Genomic DNA, 21,408 nt, shown 5'->3' with positions numbered 1-21,408 from the left:
AAATGGACACTATTCGTATTGGATTTTCCAAACCAGTGACACATTCCACTTCATTGTGATTGACATTGACTATTTAAATATTCCGACGTTTTATTATTTCAGCAGAAACATTCGATAAAAATTTCATTAATAATTTGCAGATTTTCATCATATATATGTTTTAGTCACTGATGTTTTCATGTTTGCGTGTTTGATTTTCTACATCGTATGTATTAATATGTTTTCGTTTACTTCCATACTTACATTCTTAAAGATTTTTCTGTATCCTAAAATACATAAAAATCAAATTGAGAGGATAAGTTGTGTCAAATAATGATGAGAAATTGGGTGAAATATTTGGGTTTTCTTTATGTACGAAATATTGACAAGTATATCAGTAGCGAGTATGCAAACATATCGTTTATCGTTTATTCTTATGACTTTATTCTTACGATAGAAATTAAAAGGATAATATGTATATTCAAATAATGTATATATGCAATGTTAAGATAAAGTCTGAACAATTAATAATGGGAGGTATTTACAAAACTAAGACCTGGTTAAGATTTATTTAAAGTAAGAAAGCAAACACACTCAGGGTGGGGTATAATTGGAATCAATAACATGGAAAGTCAGACCTGATTAAATCCAAATAAGAACACATTGAGTCCAGAGTCGGCATATAGATACGAGATTATAAGTAACACTCATGGTCAATAAACAGCACAGATGAAAAGGTCACCTATTGTCTGGGGTACAAAAGTTATAGTACTGACGAAAGTAACAGAATTACTCTATATCAATAAAAATTGATTAGTACCAATATATATTGATTAAATTTTAGTATATCCGCCAAGCAAGTGAATACATGAAAAAGTGTTCCTTCTAGAATATTCTGACGAATCAACCAATGAATAATAACCATACTAGCTGAGGACCAATCAAAAGTTTAAAAGAAAAATATGCAAATTAATTTGGGGACAAAATGGGGATGTTTGGAAGGAGAGCGGCGCTCCGCGGTTGGGTTAGCGTTTAGACTTGGAGGTGTACGGATCGAGAAAGATACGATCATGTAGCTATCAGACTGTATTTGTATAACCGAAAATATTAAGTATGTTAGACATTAAATTGGACTAGAAACTGATACATGGTGTTGTTGAATATTTTATCCTATATTATGCAGAAAAACCGATATAATAAAGAGGGACCGACTTGTCCCATGCGTGACACGAGAAAATGGTAGTTAATGCAAATCTCGTCATCTTGGCAATTCGCGCATGACGAGATATCGAATGATAGGCTACATACCGGTAATGTAAGAGTAATAAACATTGCCAGTAACTATGTGTCGTCCATGAACTATGAACGATTACGGGACAAGCATGTTGTGTGGCGCCTTTTCTTATTTGCCTCTGGCTATGAAAATTCCAAGTAGATATTATGTATTATTCTGAAATGGGCCACGCTTTACTTCTCTTCCGTTTTTGGTAAGACGGTCAGCCTAGATCTGTTTATAACGTATTAAATGAAAATTATCAGATATTGAAAAACAACTTCTTTTAATATTTCTTCTTCAAAAGTATCTTGTCATCATATCTGACTGTATGGTAGCCTTTGGAAGGCACTGATCTTGTAAAATGCCTACTTTAAGGTAGAAAACATAGTATTCTTGTACATGTACATTTTCATCAAGTATATCATAATAATTGAGATGTGGCTCTTATGAAAAGTTGAGTCCTCAAGAAGTAAGGTTACCTCCAAAGTTTCCGTAATGTTAGAAATTTTTTACTGCACACAGACCTATTCCCAGGTAGAAAAAATCTTAAATCTGTTCATTTATGAATTGCAAATAATTTGCACTGTTGTGCTTAAAATTGTTAAATTTTAACGAAAATAAATATTTTTACCATAAACATATTAAATGTTAGCATGAAAAAAACGTATTTTCATTAAAATTAGAAATTATTTGTATGGTTGTTCTTTGAAACTATTAGGTTGTGTCCAAGTTGTAACAAATGCATTCAATCAGCATGACCTCCACCCCCAGGTTATGACTGCCCTGCCCATCCTGGTGTCTATGACTACGCCTCTCTGGTTACCGGGGCAACCATACAGGCAGCAGAGTGTCTCATGAACAAGACTGCTGACATAGCTATCAACTGGTTTGGAGGGTGGCATCATGGAAAGAAGTGGGTATTAGCACTACTGTACTGGCTGATATAAGATTGGTTAAATTTATTATTTCTTTCCTGGTTGCATCCTCATAATGGTTTTGTTTTTACTGACACCAAAGCTCTTTTTGGGTGCTGACTGCTGTGAAAAAAAAAATTAAACCTTTTATTTTCGCAAAAAGTCTATCTGCTCACTGTGTTGTGATTTAGGGGCCAATCAAGCCAAAAGGTACTTTAAATCTGTGTATTTTACCACCTAACATTTAGATATGCATGTATAATCTGTCAAACATTGATTTCGTATACCAGTTAAAATGAATACGTCCTTAAAATGCAGAAAAATACGAGTTGATCATTCACATATATTTATTTTCACTTTCCGCAATTTACGGACAAATAATTTGGATGTTTCATTGATCTAAATTTAAATTTACTTGTAGATTTATTGGTTAGTTGATTGGTTGTTATAATTGAATAAGACCAGTGTCTAATGAGCATTCATCGCAGTACATAATTCACATAGTTTTATTTGCCTTACCCCAGTGTCAATCGAATGACTGTATAAATACAGGGTTATCCCACAATTTTCTCAATAATATCAGGCACATGGTGTACCAGTCCTGCATTTTTACGATCATGGGCCCAGTCTATAATTTGAAATTATTTTTTAACGAAAACATTCTCGGCTCATGACTGAGTTTTTACAGTTATGTGACAAAAAGCATTGATTTGTTCAATTAAACCTAACATTTATATAGTCGTGTACAAAGCTATACATTATGAGAACACTGTATGTCATTAAATATCCGTTAACTATTCCACACTATGATTTACTTTTGTTTTGGAACTGTCCCAGAATTTAGCTCAGTGATTCCAGAGCGCTTGACGAAAAATCAGAGGATTGCATGTTCTCTGAATCTGGCCACCAAATATTTGTTGGGATTGATCATAAATTATTTCAACAGCAATGCTTTTTGTATCTCTCATTAAATTTTTTTTCAAGTAAATGTGTATGTGCTGTTAGTACTCATGAACTACCTTACCAAGAAAATCTAAGAGGAAATTAACTGACTTAATTACTTATCTTGCTCAAATACATTCGAAATTAGACAAAAGATATTAAAAACCAATATAAAATAGCTTTTTTTTCTACGCAGAGACAGTGCATCTGGGTTCTGCTATACCAATGATGTGGTTTTGGGAATACTGAAACTGCGTGAGAAATTCAACAGAGTCCTATATATTGACCTCGATGTTCACCATGGTGATGGTAGTATTTATCAGTAGTTTTTTATTAGTGCTGCAACAATATATCGGTTTTTCGGTATATATCGCAATACACAATCCGCATGTTGTATTGCGATAGGATTTTCATTATACCGGTACGAAAATTCAACAAAAATTCATCCACATTTCGTCCAGAAAATCCGAAAAATAATATCATTATAAGGTAAACAAAACAAATTGGTGTTTAGTAAAAATAAATTGTTGCGCAAAAATAGCATTCTAAAAATTCTGTTGTAAGGAGAAGCGTTGTTACATGGGAGTCCGCAAGATCTGCTTTTGCATTTAATACTGTTAAATTTAAGATGAAGCTTGTAGAAATACGTAAAAAAAATAATTATATAATCCAAATAAAAATTGATGTCATTATAAACAGAAGTAATAATGATCAATTTTTTATGTCCCCCACTATAGTAGTGGGGGACATATTGTTTTTGCCCTGTCTGTTGGTTGGTTGGTTGGTTGGTTGGTTGGTTGGTCTGTTGGTCTGTTTGCGCCAACTTTAACATTTTGCAATAACTTTTGCTATATTGAATATAGCAACTTGATATTTGGCATGCATGTGTATCTCATGGAGCTGCACATTTTGAGTGGTGAAAGGTCAAGGTCATCCTTCAAGGTCAGAGGTCAAATATATGTGGCCAAAATAGCTCATTTTATGATAACTTCTGCAATATTGAAGATAGCTACTTGATATTTGGCATGCATGTGCATCTCATGGAGCTGCACATTTTGAGTGGTGAAAGGTCAAGGTCATCCTTCAAGGTCAGAGGTCATATATATATGTGGCCCAAATCGCTTATTTTATGAATACTTTTGCAATATTGAAGATAGCAACTTGATATTTGGCATGCATGTGTATCTCGTGGAGCTGCACATTTTGAGTGGTGAAAGGTCAAGGTCATCCTCCAAGGTCAGAGGTCAAATATATGTGGCCCAAATCGCTTATTTTATGAACACTTTTGCAATATTGAAAATAGCAACTTGATATTTGGCATGCATGTGTATCTCAAGGAGCTGCACATTTTGAGTGGTGAAAGGTCAAGGTCAAGGTCATTCTTCAAGGTCAAATATATGGGTCAAAATTGCTCGTGTAATGTCACTTCTGCAATATTGAAGCTAGCAATTTTATATTTGAAATGCATGTGTATCTCATGGAGCTGCACATTTTGAGTGGTGAAGTGTAAAAGTCAAGGTCATCCTTCAAGGTCAAACGTCATATAGGGGGACATTGTGTTTCACAAACACATCTTGTTTTTACAGAATTCTGATAAGTTATACGACCCGCTTTTTAACACCCACAATTCTTGTTCGAGTTGTTATTCTTAATGTTTAATGGGAATATCCAATGGACAAAATGGCAATACTAATATTTTATAACATAATGCTTTGTAAAGCCAAAAAGAGAGTTAATTGTGTTTATTAAGCATTTTGTAAAAAAGGCTAGGATTGCCAATAGGATATAACTAGAACCTTGACATACAATTTATACAAAGGTTATGTACATGTAATTAAGTTGGTTTTGGTGATTAGCTGGCGAGTTATAATTCTGGCACAAGCTAGCAATATATTGCAATATATTGGCATACGGGTTATTGAACTGACAATATATTGCAATACGGTTTTTGGCCTATTGTTGCAGCACTATTTTTTATGTACCATATTGATACAATGAACAGATCTAAGACCACATAATGTTCAGGATGCTGCTACAGTGATTTTTAGCCCCAAATTACATCCTCATACAGGCTGGTTTCCAATGGCAAAAAGTAACATTTTTTTCCCAAAAATCTGACCAAAATTTCCCCCCAAAAAGCCAAACTTTTCCAATATACTCAATAATTTGTTTATATATTTAATTATACAGCCGTATAATTGTATAGCACTTTGTTATATAAATTTTAAAATGCAGTTCAACATACAGGTATAAGCAATTGTAATACTCTAATTGAAAATCATATATAGATAATGTTTCATTTTTATCAATTTCATGGTTTTTCATGCTATTTTTTTCTAATTCAAAATGCGTAGGCTGTAAAATATGAAGAATTGTTTGTATTGTTCTACAAGAAGGTAGGGTGAAATGTTGTAACAGACATTTTCTAAAAACGTACTACATGTAAATCTTAGAAAATCCAAATTTGAGGTCTTCAAGCATAGACATTCCTTTCACTAAAACTTTGCAAAGAAATTAAACATTTGAAGAGGCTTCAACATTTTGTGTTGACCTGTCCTGAGGGACAGCTTTTGGGCAGCTAAAAGCAATAAGGCCATGCACCCTTCTTTTTGCTCTAGATATTTCCCTAGAAAAAGGTATAAAAGAAGTTTAATTGTGTAGATAACAAATTTAAATTAATACATTTAAATGTGAAAAGAATGATGGCTTGTTTGTCAAAAAGTGCTTATATATGGTGGGTAATGCCTGCTAATATTTAAGATACTGCAATGGAAATTAAAAATGACATATGTCAACCTTTGCTGTAAACTGGCTGAACTGTTGAAATTGGAAAATTCCATACAAACTAAACAGACATAATAAAAAGAAATTTAAAAATAATACTAATAATGTCCTTTTAAAACTTAAGTTTACCTGTTTTTTTTACATGTATTGTTTCTCCTTTAGTCACTACAAAGTTCAGTTGAATGCAGGGGTAAAACTTTGCAAAACTGAAAAATTTTGGTAATTCAACATATACATGAGACAATGAGGTATGACCCAATGCATTAAAGGTACCGTCAACCACGAATGACAAAAAAAGAAAAGTTCTAAAATACTGTATTTTTTTACAATTATTATTTTATATTGATTAAATATCATGACTGGTATATTACATTACTTGAAAAAAGTTCATATTTTCAGTATATTTGGTAATAAAATTGTGGGATGTGAAATCGAAAGTACATCGCAAAAATAGGTGACATTAAGATATACACACTATAAATAACGCAAGTAGATTGATCATTTTATATATAATTATAAACAATTCACTATGCATGCACAATTTGCATTCCTAGGTTTACCACGTGACGATGATGATCAATCTACTGGCGTTAACTGGTAGTTACCTGGTACAGGTACCCTGTAAAATTTATTACCGAATAACTGAAAATACGAAAACTTAGCAACTTTTTTCATATGCGGTATTTTAGAACTTTTTTTTTTACATCATTCATGGTTGACGGTACCTTTAACTGCACATGATTTTCACGATTTCAACAGTGTGTTTGTGTGCTTTGTTGGTTGCATAGGCTTCAACTGCCTTTTTCCCGATAATTTATAACTTTTTCTCTGTATGAAACACAAAAAACACACCAGGGATGTCTGTTTTAGATGCCCCCCCCCCCCTTCAAAACAAAAATAATTTCTAATAGAATTTACATTAATTCGGACCTTTTGGTGCCTTGAAAATAGGGAATTCCGGCACAAACCAGAAAGCTTTTAACCCTGTCTCCTCTTAACACATAACCTTTGTTTCGATCTGATCTTTTAGGTGTGGAGGATGCGTTCTGTTCCTCCAACAAAGTGTTGACGGTCTCCGTACATAAACATGCTGTTGGATTCTTCCCAGGTAGGAGCAGTAAAATTGTGGAACCAGTAGTCAAAGCTTTATTATACAGCATCATCATTGATGAAATACAGCAGTGCTTTGATTGGAAAAAAACAGCAGATACTCCATGAAATTGTGCTTTACTTTACTTGCATTTTCCTATAAATCTAAAATCTAAAAGAGAAAATCTATGAGTCATTACTTTATTGATAAAGCCTGGAGTGTTCCCCCCCGCCTCCGAGACTGTGTAAAATAGCACTAACTTTAAATGAAAAGTATTAAGAGTGTTAACATTCACAAAACTAGTCTCTCCCTGACTACAATTGCTTTGTTGATATTCCCAGGTACTGGCAGTGTTTCAGATGTGGGGATGGGCAAGGGGAAGTACTACAGCGTGAACATTCCACTACAAGACGGCATCAAGGATGCAGAGTTCTCTGCCCTGGTATGCAGGTAAGCTCAGTATGGTCAGTAAATGTGACAGGATTATATGGCCCTCGCTTTGGAAAAACAGGGTTTTATGCATGTGGGTAAAGTGTTGTCCACACAGGATACTCAGGGACAATGCTTTTTGCTTTATGGTATTTTTTTCGTTTAAAGGAAGTCTTGTAGCAAAAATCCAGCTCGACAGAAAGTGTTCTCCCTGATAAGCCTGTGCGGACTGCAAAGGCTAGTCTTGGACAACACTAATGCACATGCATTAAGCCCAGTTTTCCTATAACGAGACTCAAACAACTATTTGTTTCAACTTTGTTGATTTTAGTTCGGAAGATAATCTTTATTTATGAATAAATGGGGCCTAAATTGAAATTTTGTTTGATTTTCCTCCTACTACCGAGACAAGAAGCCAGCCATTGTATTTATAAATCCAAATGTTTAAAAAAAAAAAAATTCAGGTCTGTAACTCTTTAAATTGTGCTTACACAAGTTTGTTGATTTGTAATATGTGACCTATTAGGTATTTTGATGGCTAAAAGTATTTTGTCAGTTTTGTTCAGACACATGGAATTTGCTTACTATGCATCTATTATTGCCGTGTAATATATGTGCGACCATTGTGGTGATTCAGGAGCTGAGAAAGACAAGAATGTTGTCCTTCCTTTATGTTGAATTTGTCTAAACATGAGAAGAAAAATACCCCCTAAAAATCCTATATGGCGTAAAAAAAATAATTGTTTGTTTACGGTGGCCCGACCCTACCTAATTTTTTGCCGCCGGTCCTAATTTTTTTTGAGCCAAAATTCGAAAAAAATCAGACCGCGTATTTTTTCGGCGACGCTCAATAAACTTCGCTCAATAATAAACTTGTCTACGTTATCCGTTATTTTTATGGTTATTGAAGCGCACGTGGTAGCTGGCCAATCAGCATTTAGTTTGCTCACACATAATATTGGGTCATTCATGCGCAGACACTGTACACTTGGAATACACAGTCAGTTGATCTTGTCGTCTGCCAACAATATAGCGGCCGATGGCAAACGTCGTATTTAAAAATTAACAAATCAAAATCAAAAGAAGTGAAATAAATTATTTCTAAGCTGATTACTTAACACCTTTCTCCCGACCATCGATCGGAATTAAAGGATGATAATTAAATAATTAGTTCTATTTCGACGATGTTACACCTTTCTGCCGATTATCGTTTGAAATTGAAAGGTTATAATTAAGTTGTTTTTTACCCACAAAAAATGCTATTGTAAAGCAATATGTCAACCAAATTGTATATTTGCTAGGTTTAACAATGTCTGCAGTCAAACGATATGCACATTTTATTTAATGTGGAAAACGCGTACAATTTTTTGGACTGTCGTTTTTCGGGTACATTATTTTTTGTCGATTATAATTTATTTTCAAAGTTCTTTATAGAAGAAATAGAATGACGAATGCACATGCGGTGATAAGGACGGTGTGGTTTGTAATATTTTAAATTGTGTTCACCTGAAAATACAATTGGAAAGACTATAAAAAAGAACAATTAGTAAGGGCTCTGGATGGGGTGGGGGATCCGCCCTTTATTCCTGTTGGGTTCCTGCGGCTGCAGTTCCAAGACCCCCGGCCTAATTTTCAGGATTTCAAATTTGGAACAATCGACACCCCTATAAAAAGTACATCTATAAAATAAATTATGTTTGTACTTTGACAAGTACCATACTAATTATTTCTATATTGAAAAATGTATGTTACATTACGATATGTGATATGCCCTTGTTGTCATTAAAAGAAATATAAACAAGTTGATATTAAATGTATATATAATTATTTCAAAACCATTTTTCGCACATCGAAAAACAAAAACCTGGTTGGCTCAAAGAAATATTGGGACAGCGCTAGCTCTGGTAGATAGACCACACGACACCAGTACATAATATAATCTGAAAATGTGGTCCGTTGGAAGCATAAAATGCATCCATGAAATATAATAGCACACCCAGTTTGATTGGGTCTGTTCATGGTGATAATGTTACATATAACACCATTCGCGTCCCTATAGCACGGCTTTTGGGCTATTTAATATATTATTAATTATTAATTATATAGTATATACTCCATGATCCCAAAGGAACAAAAAGTATAACAACACTGAATCCCTATAGACACTGAGGGTCAAGCTTACTGCGACTTAAGCTATGCCTTTTATTGGTCATAAAATGGACTATTAAAGCCGTTGCCAGGAGTCAACATTAAACTCGAAAATAAGGAAAGCAACAAATGCAAAATTAATGAACAGCAAGTTTTTATTTCATAAAAGCATTTAAAAAAAGCCATAAAGCATTACATACATCATCAAATTTATTATACATACAGCTGTACAAAAAAAATGAGAAGAAGATGCACCATGTACGACATTTTCTAAAAAAAAATTAAAAATTTAAATTAAACTATTTGCCTACCTACCTACCCTTTTTTTTTAGGCCATGTCAGTGGAAACACACATATTTTTTTGTTAAGCCTAAAGTGAAATAAACATTACATGGAACAGAACAAATTCTGACATATAAATTCAGTATTCGTTAAGAGTATATTTAACATAATGTAATTGTTGAAAATGTCTTTTTCTTATAACTTACCTGATGTGTTTTTATATCTAAAGCATGTATTAGCCTATATTAGCCTATTCAGATTTGTATGGCAGACTGTACCATACTAGTGGTCTTACCATGTGAGGATTCGATCAAAGTTTATTTGTTTCTTACTGACCTGATTCACATATTCACGTATTTAACCCTTTCAGTGCGGGAACCGAATTTTAAAGGCCTTTGCAAACAGTTTGGATCCAGATGAGACGTGGCGTCTCATCTGGATCCAAACTGTTTGCTATTCTGATAGTATTCTTTGAAAAAAAATGAAGAAAATGCTTATTTTACAAATTCAGCAGACGACATTTTAGCAGACGACAAATTTCCCAGCATGCAAAGGGTTAAAGATCATTCAGCTCTGATAGAGTATTAGGATTTGTATACATGTTTGTGCCATAGTCTTTCTTGTATTTTGGTATTGGATCAAAGTGATTTTGTCTCTCAATTTTTAAAGCAAGCTTATGCTTCAACTCTTAGCAAATGAAGCTTTATAAAGTAGAATGTGAAAAAGAGGTCTTATCATACTTGGTTACTCATATTGAGATTTATTCCACTTAACAGTTTCTTAGTGACAGACATGATTTGTGAATGCTGTCAGCTTATTTCGGATTGTGAATGTGCGAGTTATGTAGCTATGCAGGTTATCTTGAGGTGTTTCAGACCATTGAGGGTTTCGTATTCAAGTTAGTAAGTACATGTATTTGAGCCTCACTCTGGGAAAACAGGGCTTAATGCATATCCGTAAAGTGTTGTCCCAGATTAGCCTGTGCAGTCTGCACTGGCTAATCAGAGAAGACACTTTAAGCCTAAACTGAATTTTTGCTAAGTAGAGACTGCTTTTAAAGCAAAAAAAATACCCTAAAAGAGCAATGGGCTGACCCTGTTAAAATTGTGTGGAATGCACAGGCTTATCTGGGATGATTTTTGTGGGCACATGCATTCAATGTCCATTGCCACAGAGCAATAATAATTGAGATTCACCTTTTATCAAAATTAATTTTTCAGTATTATTTTTACTAAGGTTGAACTTATCTAGCTGGATGGGAGATGAACAAAATGTTGAAATGTTGCCAATAACTGAGCATAATAACATAGTTAACTTACATTGAACAATGTAAAATCAATGACTTTATCTTCGATAGTATAAATGTTTACTCATGCATCTTGTTCATTCAGTAAATTAAGCTTGTCACTTGCCATTGTGATCACGTCCGAACAAGTATAAAAAAAGGATTTGCTGTCAAAAACGGAAAGTACGGTGTTACTGTACCGTTCTCATTCAAAGAAAAAGACGCCAAAATGTTGTAAAAATTTAACTGTACGCAAACATCACACTAACAGCATTTTCATTCAAACAACCTTATACAAAATACAAACATGTACAAATCCTCTTTCATAACTGCCCAAAGTTTGTTATAAATGTTGCAATTCACTGTATGTTTATGTCTTTATAGACGATCACTAATCCTTTTATCGCCTTCTTATAAAAACACTCGCCGGCTTAATGTTGTTTTTATCACTTTATCGGCGATAAAGATCAATTGACTTTGTCACGCGCTAGTGCATTATGACTGCACAGCCGTTAATTGCTACAATTACACATTTTTAGCTTGACTATATATATATATATATATATATATATATATATATATATATATATATATATATATATAGTGTAGCTATCCTACACACGTCAGCGTTCCCGTTACTGTGAGTCTTGGAATGTTAAATATTTCCTATGTCCCTTGACATATTACTTTTATATTTTGCATATTTCTTTACCAACATGACCCCAATCTTTAAACAAGAGAAGACAACTGTATCAAGCATTTTGTAAGAATTATGTTCCCTTTTTATTTTTATACATAATTAATTTTTTTGTAAAGTTTTGTGTTTAGGTTCACTTTATTCGTAAAGTATCAAAGCTATTGCTTTCATACTTGCAGCACTTACTATCATTTGAGTACTGTGCAGGCAAAGTTATGTAACTCTGACTGGCATTTTGACAGAATTATGGCCCCTTTTATACTTAGATAATTGAACATTGATAAAAAGAAGAGGTGGAGAAGGAGGTGTATATTTTTATCATCATCACCACCAATATGTTTAACAACACTTTTAGTACAGATAATGCACATTTTAAAATGCAGTAGCAACTGAAAATGCTTGAAAATGTCTTATCTGGAATGGAGATATTGCTATCTCAGATGCAAACATATTTATTGCGTCCCTGTTTACGCTGTTGTGTTGAGATGTCTAATGGGTATTTGCTTTCAAAATAATCTGTTTTTTTTTCACAATTTAATTCACAAATTTGTATGCTTTCACTTTTGAATAACAACATTTATTCCCATTACAAATGCCCGAAAATCCATTTTATGGGCTACTTCATTTTAAATCTGAACATTACATTACAACATATTCTACCAATCACTCCTAGGTCCCAGTGGTGCGCTATTATTACTAGAAAGATTCAATCAGTTTCATTTTAGTAGGATGTCTTAAAGACAGCATCACTGCATGTTAGAATCAACTTCTCTTAATACATTCTTGTCATTTTGGAAATGTTGTTTCTTCGAATACTGTTTTTTTGTTCATGGAAAATTTGACCTATGATAACAATATACATGAAAACCTCATACATATTTTTAGTTCTTTTTCTTATTTCATATTAAATTGAATTGGTGTGCTGTACACTTGATGATGAATTGCATTTAAAACCTTGGACATATATTTTTTGTTTATCTCTTATTAAATTGAATTGGTGTGCTATAAATTTGATGATTTGTTTTCCAATTCCATGAAGGATGACTTAGTAAACCCAATCAGGCTTCTTTCTTATTTCTATAGTGTCACCATTATGTCCTTGTATACTTGGTAAAAAATGCTAAATGCTCATAACAAACTATTTTAAGACATGACTTTTTCAAAGCACATAATTATGTGTGCTTTGCCATCATTTTGTGATAAAGAAGCATTATTGTTTGGGGGAGGTAGGATATTCATACACAATTCTCAGTTATGTTCAGTTAATTGTATGGAAAAACTGCATGATTTGAAAGTAATTTTCTGAAAAATATGACACCATTTAAAAACCACTATTTTAGAATGAAAATCTCCCATGAAGACAATTTCTGCTTGACAGAGTGCTGCTGAAAGTTCGGGACCGGTTCAATCCTGAAGCCGTTGTCTGTCAGTGTGGGGCCGATGGACTGACTGGAGACCCCAATGGGGCCTTCAACTTGACGCCCAACGCCCTGGGAAAGTGTGTCTACACTCTGCTGTCATGGAAACGGCCACTGCTGCTTCTGGGGGGAGGTGATGCAAAAAGTCTCCTTTGTTGTTATATGAGCCTTGTACTGGGGATAAATGGGCTTTAATGTGTATGTGTAAAGTGTCGTCCCAGACTAGCCTGTGCAGTCCTCGCAGGCTAATATGTGATGACGCTTTGTGCCTAAACTGGATTTTTGTTTAAAAGAAACTTCCTATAAACAAAAAATACCGTAAAAGCACAAAGTGTCGTCCCTGATTAGCCTGTACAGACTGCACAAGCCCAGTTTTTAACTGAACAAGGTTCAAATGCGTTCATTTAGGTTCAAATGGTGTACATCAGTTTATATATATTTATATATAATATATTGTCTATTCCCTAGTGGAATTTGTGTGCATCTTTGTCATGGCTTTCTGGCCAGGTTTCCTTGAATACTCTTATAGGAGAGTGCAATGCTTTTACCAATTTGGCCATTTCTTATGAAACTGATCCAAATATGTAGCATATTCGTATTCTTGATTTACCTAATAATTAAAAAGTTCTCAATATATTTTTATGAAACTTAAAACATGGATAGATGGCAATATGGAGATTATGCACGTCATTTCATTTTGTTCCTAGGTCAAGAATTGTGGTTGCTATGGCAACAAATAGACAAGAAATATTGCTGAAAATAGTGGATCCTGCGATAACTTTAAGAGTTCTTCATATTTTTTCATGAAACTTATAACATGGACATATGGCAATATGGAGATTAAGCACTTCATTTAATTTTGTTCCTACATCAAGAATTCTGGTTGCTATGGCAACACATAGACTAGAAATATTGCTGAAAATGTTGGAGTTTCACCGGTAGGGGACTTATATTGCTTGGCAATAGTCTTGCTAATACAGTGTATGTGTACATAAATGATACTTTTGGATGCATCAATACCTAATAAGAGTTAATGTTACCTTTTGTATATCCCAGACTCTGAATAAATGTTGTCTTGTGTAATACAATACAATTAACTAGATATTAATGAGAGCTTTAACATGCATAATTGTAGTTGCAGATATAGTATGACTTTTAGTTCTTTGCAAATAAAAGTGCCTGTTTTCTGTCACGTTAAATTGCTTATTATTGCTTGTGCTGAAATTAAGTTGTTTCTCTCATTGGGGCAACGTCTGCACAGCCTTATCAGGGACATAGAGAATATTATGTAAGTTTTGGATAAAGATCAAGTTTATCATGCAAGGCTTAGAACCGATGTAGCGCGAGGCTTGCCGAGCGCTGACATAGTTCGAGCCGAGCATGATAAACTTGATCTTTATCCAAAACTCACATAATATTCTATTTATCCAAAACTCACATAATATTCTATTTATCCTATTATTTCCTCCCTATTTTCCATAAATAATTATCAAAAATCGCATTTTTTAATTATTTTGTTTTTCTGTAGTTGACAAAAAAAGATTCTCCAATTTTTGAAAAAAACCAAATCTGATCAAATAGCGAAAGTATAAAGCTCAAGTTTATACAATCGTTGTTATACTATCGATTTTCATCTGGTAATAGGATAAAACGTTTTCAACCTAAACTGGGTTTTTGCTAAGGAGAGACTTAACAAAAATTTAATTAAATTTCCATAAAAGCAGAAAGTTTTGTCCATGATTAACCTGTGGGGCAGCAGTGCAACATTGTTTCATCAACAAGGTTTTCTGAAGGAAAAAACTGGTTATTAGATAGGCAAATGTTGGCGGGCAGGCGGAACAAGATTGTCCGGGCCACAACTTTGTCGTTCATTGTGAGATTTTAAAATCATTTGGCACATTTGTGCACCATCATTAGACGGTGGTGCGCGAAAGAATTACGTCCATATCTCCAAGGTCACACTTTGAGTTCAAAGGTCAAAAATGGCCATAAATGAGCTTGTCCGGGCCATAACTGTGTCTTTCATTGTGAGATTTTAAGATCATTTGGCACATTTGTTCACCATCATTGGACAATGTGTCGCACGAAAGAATTACATCAATGTCTCCAAGTTCAAGGTTGCCACGGCTAAAAGTAGATTTATTTTGAAACAAGGGGGATTACTTTGAACAATCAGATCAGTTTTAGTTGTCTCCCTTTATCATATTTTTTATTTTGAAATTGAAAACCTGGTTTTGTGACAATTTTGACCCTTGTTATTTCTAGGAGGCTACAATCATGCCAACACTGCCAGGTGTTGGGCCTATCTGACAGCTGTGGTCTTGGGAAGGAAACTACCTGATGACATACCTGAGCATAAGGTAGATTTTGCTTGCAGTTTAGGTAATGAAGACCTGTGAAACATTTTCATTTAATTTTTGATTAACATAATATGTACATAATTTAGAAGCTAATGGGCATGAATTTATTATTTTATATCTATCAATTATAAAACAAGTTTTAATTTCAGTTTCTAATAAACAGATAGCCCAATATAAATTATCAGATGGCACTTCCATTTATTTACAGTATCACATCAAAGTTTTCTTTTGAACTATATTGTCGGGTCCGACTGTGTAAAACCCAATATTGCATGTCATAATGGTCAATAGTATCATGTTTTTGCGTGCCTCTAAGCTTGTCTTGTAAAATGACATGTTGTGTGTAACTCTTGTCTCTCTTCCTCAAAAGTTAAGGTTAAACCCAAAGGTTCAAAGTTACATTTTGCTATCAAACAGCATATCCAGACTATAACTTTGTCATTTATCCTATTATAATACCTTACAACAAATGACCACCATAAAAGGACAACTTGTCAAGAGTAAATCTTCATCCCTTAATCAAAAGTCATTTTCAAGGTCAAAGTTAGACTTAAGGCCATAAACAGCTTGTCTTGCCTGTCCAAGTCACATTAAAAGCCAAAGCTGAAACATGTGCTTGGTGCAGCTTGATAAATAAATGATGTGCTTTCTATACCAGTAGAACATGAATAATTCAAGACAAAAATCTGCAGCATGTTATAATTCAAAAGTACGAAAGGTAGTCAATGAAACTTATGGAGATCACTTTCTTACCTTGACATTAAGCCATGCAGGGACTGCTGTTTTGTCTATGACAAAGCTCTTATTTACAAGTAAGAGACATTTTGCTGACAGGCTTCTATCCATTTATTAAAAAGATGTTTGAATACAATGGTTGTTAATTGACTCGAAAACTTACTCATTTAATGCAGACATTGATGAATTATATATGCTTGACATATTAAAATTAAAACTAGTACACAACTTTTTATTTCCAGTACCTTATGGAGTATGGTCCGGACTATACACTCACGGTTACCCCAGGCAACCAAGGGGACCACAACACACAGGAGAGTGTGCAGGCACTGTACTCACAGATTCTGTGTATGTAGCACATCATTTCACACTTATGACCAATAGAAAGCCTTTCTTTAAAGCTATGCATACAAGAACATCTTGTAATTTATTATTTTAATCTCCCAATCTCCTGTCCGATAGCTGTTCTATAAAGCTATGAATACAAGAATATCTTGTAATTAATTATTTATATCACCAAATCTCTTGTCCAAAATCTCAATAATGTGCTAAAAATAGTGTACTCTTGTTGTAATAAGGCATGCAAATAAGAGATTGTCGTAATTGTAACCAAGTCATTGAGTTGTTATTCTGGGCATGAGGGTTCTTGTATGTTGTTATTAAGTTTCCTTTTCCTGACAGCTGTTTTTTCCCCATGGCATTTCATTTAAACTTGTCCATTTGTGGAGCATCTGTTTAAATATGTATTTCTTATCCATTTTTTTCAGACAATCTGAGCCAAATATCTTGAGACCTACAAATCAGTTCACTTTGGATTTGAATTGCTAATGAGTTGTTATTTAAAGGCGAATCATGCGATATTCAAGACATTCAGACATTTCAATAGATGTTTATAAGCGGTAGACCTTTTTTGTCATGTTTAATTTGATCTTATGTTTGGTATGAGTTAACATTTCGTAACACATGAGCTGAATCTGTTTCTGAGATGGGATTGTCTTGTGCATCGGTGATGTAAAGCAATACAGAATTTATGTTATTGATTTGTATAACTAGAATTTCAATATTTGTTATTATGAAGTTTGTTGTTTCAATATTGGTTTTGTTAAAATATATTAAATGCTCAAGGTGTTTGTATCTAACATGTTTCTTTTCAAGTATATTTTACACCCTAACCCTTCATATTTAAAGGTTATAAGAAAATGGTAACAACTATGTTCACATATTGCCATAGGAGAGGACTGTGAAGGCTGTGTTTATCCCATGATATTTGTTATAAATAAATAATTGTTTGTTTTAGATTAATTTTTAAAATATATTGCTAGAGTTATGACCTGTATTTGAAATTCTGAAGTTGTAAAATCCATGTTTTGTCATTTTGATTGTCTTAACATAATGAAAAGAAATATTGTGTATGAAACTTATTTTTTATTGTAAGCATAATTTATCAAATGTTATAATACATATATTTATTTTTATATCAGTGTAATCAATTTTCATCATAAGCATGTTTTTATGTCCCCCACTATAGTAGTGGGGGACATATTGTTTTTGCCCTGTCTGTTGGTTGGTCTGTTGGTCGGTTGGTTTGCGCCAACTTTAACATTTTGCAATAACTTTTGCTATATTGAATATAGCAACTTGATATTTGGCATGCATGTGTATCTCATGGAGCTGCACATTTTGAATGGTGAAAGGTCAAGGTCATTCTCAAGGTCAGAGGTCAATTATATGTGGCCAAAATCGCTCATTTTATGAATACTTTTGCAATATTGAAGATAGCAACTTAATATTTGGCATGCATGTGTATCTCATGGAGCTGCACATTTTGAGTGGTGAAAGGTCAAGGTCATCCTTCAAGGTCAGAGGTCAAATATATGTGGCCCAAATCGCTTATTTTATAAATACTTTTGCAATATTAAAGATAGCAACTTGATATTTGGCATGCATGTGTATCTCATGGAGCTGCACATTTTGAGTGGTGAAAGGTCAAGGTCAAGGTCATCCTTCAAGGTCAGAGGTCAAATATATGTGGCCCAAATGGCTTATTTTATGAATACTTTTGCAATATTGAAGATAGCAACTTGATATTTGGCATGCATGTGTATCTCATGGAGCTGCACATTTTGAGTGGTGAAAGGTCAAGGTCATCCTTCTAGGTCAAATATATGGGTCAAAATTGCTCATGTAATGTAACTTCTGCAATATTGAAGCTAGCAATTTTATATTTGACATGCATGTGTATCTCATGGAGCTGCACATTTTGAGTGGTGAAGGGTCAAGGTCATCCTTCAAGGTCAAACGTCATATAGGGGGACATTGTGTTTCACAAACACATCTTGTTTTATATTAGGACACATTTATTTTTAGCAAATATGTCATCTTATAATACAAATCAGACTAATTTGTTTAAAAAATGGTTTGTATTAATTGTAAGAAAACATTTGAATTAAAGCACATTTGTATGCTTTGTTAAATGTACAACTAAAATGCATTACATTCATTTTGACTTCAAATATAGCTCACAATGTGGTCTTTGGCCTTTGAGTTTGATTTTTATGCATTTGTCAATGTATGCATCTTTCAAAACATGAATAGTATGAGTGATATTTTACTGAATAAAAATTCCACTTACGAATAATAGGCACAAGCATATTCACTGTTGTTAACTTATTCAATCTGGTGGATAATGATACACGAAATAAGTGCATAAACATAGTTACAATAAATTCTATACAGAATTGTCATTTTTACCAATTTTTAGTGAAAGAGCCTCGTGTACTGGCACACTATGCAGTTCTGCATTATTATCTATCATACAATGCGAAAAGTACATAGGTTAGTTTAGAAGCGACCCCTCTGGAAACGATGAGTGCCCAACCAGTTTCACCGGATGTTTGTATCTCTGATTCATTCGTCTGAAGAAATCTTTTCCTGCAAGACCTCAACAAGTTTTGTATCCAGGCTCATGAAATTTCGTATGTGGATAGAGGGCCATATTGGGAATAGATTGTTAGAATGAGTATTAAGTAGATGTTATGGAGATCCCAGCATGTCCGTGGGACGGTTTAGAAATACAACCTGTATCGTGAAAACGTTCACAAAAAAGTTCTTCGACATACCTTCACTAGTGTTTGGGATGTTCTATATCCACAACCACGAGTTTGCACTGGTTAACTAAATTAGAATATACTTTAAGGATGGAGTATTTACTATATTTGCATTCTGTTTTGTTCGTTCACTTTATGCACGAGTGTAACGAGGCCTTAAAGGGACCTTTTCACAGATTTGGGCATGTATTGAAGTTTGTCTTTAAAGGGACATTTTCACAGATTTTGGCATGTATTGAAGTTTTTTATTAAATGCATATTGATAAATGTAAACATTTGATCTAAAATGCTCCATAAAGAGACAAAAATAAAATTAAAGAAAAAAAAAGTAACCCTCAACTGGGCTCAAACCACTGATCCCTGGAGTAAAAGTCTAACCCTTAGCCTATTTGGCCATCTGTGCTCATACAGAGCGTGATGTATTTTATACTTTATATAAGCAATCCTGGTCGTGTCACAAAATATAATGACAACAACAGAACTCTCCATATTATTCAATCGTTTGGCCTTGCAAAGTTTTATAATTTTCAGGGTTTTTAAATCGTCAAAAGATGCCTATAATGGATATTTCAGAGCATGGTAAATGGAAAGTATTACTGTTTCATCACAGATATCATAACTACAACGAAAATTTGCGAATCTGGAACACTTATTTTAATTTGTCAATTTACCAAAACGTGGAAAGGTCCCCCCAAATACTTTAAATTTATTAATAGAAACATTGGAACTAAATTGCTTCAGTAAAGAACAAGAGTACAATTACAGAAATAAAAAAAACACAATAATCCTCAACTGGGCTGGAGGCACTGACCATTAGAGTAAAAGTCTAGCACTTAAAAACACTCGACTATTCGTGCTCATGTAGTGAGTGGTGTTTTTTTTTATACTTAACATGTATATAAGCAATCCTCATGTCACAAAATAATACAATAACAACAGAACTCTCCAAGTTATCAAATAAATTCGCGTTTGTTTAACTTCCAAATTCAGTGAATATTATTGATGGACAAATAATTGTTAATAATTATGAAATTTGCTCAAGTGTATGCATACAAAAAATCAATAGTTCTCATTTTCCATCTTTATATAACCTTTCATACTGCTTTTGATCAAAGTTCATACATACTGATTATGACTGTTGCCATTTGCTCAGTAGTGTTCATAAAATGTGAGAAATATTTTGTATTTGACTCCAACTCTCATGGTCCAGTTGGTTTATCATCTGATGGCAAATCAGCCTCGCAACTTAGTACTTATCTTGCCCTCTATGTATACAAGCATATTGCCACCACTGGAGAAGCTGAATTGCTGCGGATTGGATTGAATTGTGAAAGAGATAATGACTGCTGTGAAACTTATGCTGAAGATCAACTCGAAGACTACACAAATGATATCGGTGATGTTAAATCAAATGACACATGGACTGTTGGGGAGAAAAATGTAAGCAATTGTTCTGTTACTAAACAAAGAATGAGTCATCAAACAGAACACAATACTTTATGCAATAAAGAAAGTTTTCCACGTATCTGCTCTGAAGACAATTAAGCAACTTTGATAAGTAAATACTCTAATGATGAAAGACATGAAATTCATAAACAAACAAAGAACATTGAACGAAAAGCATACTTTTCTGTGTACAAATATAGACAATCTGACAAAAATGGCTGAAAGAAAATGAATCTAGAAGAAATTTTAGATCATTAGCACAAAATAAGTTCTTTCAGAGAAAAAGAACATGGAATTAAATTAAAAAAGCAAGGCAAACTGAAGATTTTATAGCAAAAGAAAGAGACGCAAAATAAACTTAAGAAAATCAACAAACATACAGTTTATTGAAAAAGAATCCAATTCAATGAGAAAATTAAGGCATCAGACGTTTTAAAGCGAAAGAAAGAGACGCAAAGAGAACATATGGGAAATCACCTAAAATACAACATATTGAACAATAAAGAACATTTAATT

At 33.6% G+C, this 21,408-nt stretch overlaps 1 protein-coding gene across 7 annotated transcripts in view; it reads left to right on the top strand.

Annotated features, from left to right (window-relative positions):
- LOC127854197 (histone deacetylase 8-like) overlaps positions 1 to 18,991 on the top strand; it is a 45,786-nt gene extending 26,795 nt beyond the window's left edge. The window contains exons 4-12 of one of the 7 annotated variants that reach the window (XR_008036956.1): positions 2,027 to 2,168; positions 3,308 to 3,420; positions 6,926 to 7,003; positions 7,327 to 7,435; positions 13,205 to 13,377; positions 15,510 to 15,604; positions 16,582 to 16,687; positions 17,107 to 18,039; positions 18,185 to 18,991. Coding sequence is in view for 3 of the 7 variants with exons in the window: in XM_052389226.1 (XP_052245186.1) it covers positions 2,027 to 2,168; positions 3,308 to 3,420; positions 6,926 to 7,003; positions 7,327 to 7,435; positions 13,205 to 13,377; positions 15,510 to 15,604; positions 16,582 to 16,687; positions 17,107 to 17,129 (839 nt within the window). In the remaining 4 variants the exon portion in view is untranslated. Of the gene's footprint in view, positions 1 to 2,026; positions 2,169 to 3,307; positions 3,421 to 6,925; positions 7,004 to 7,326; positions 7,436 to 13,204; positions 13,378 to 15,509; positions 15,605 to 16,581; positions 16,688 to 17,106 lie in introns of all 7 variants that reach the window. The other 6 variants (XR_008036957.1, XR_008036959.1, XR_008036958.1 and 3 more) reach the window with 6 other exon arrangements.
- Positions 18,992 to 21,408: the final 2,417 nt, after the last annotated feature.

The sequence above is a fragment of the Dreissena polymorpha genome, chromosome 12, assembly GCF_020536995.1.
Source record: "Dreissena polymorpha isolate Duluth1 chromosome 12, UMN_Dpol_1.0, whole genome shotgun sequence".
In the NCBI taxonomy this organism is placed as follows: Eukaryota; Metazoa; Mollusca; class Bivalvia; order Myida; family Dreissenidae; genus Dreissena; species Dreissena polymorpha.
This window is presented reverse-complemented; position numbering and strand designations above follow the sequence as displayed.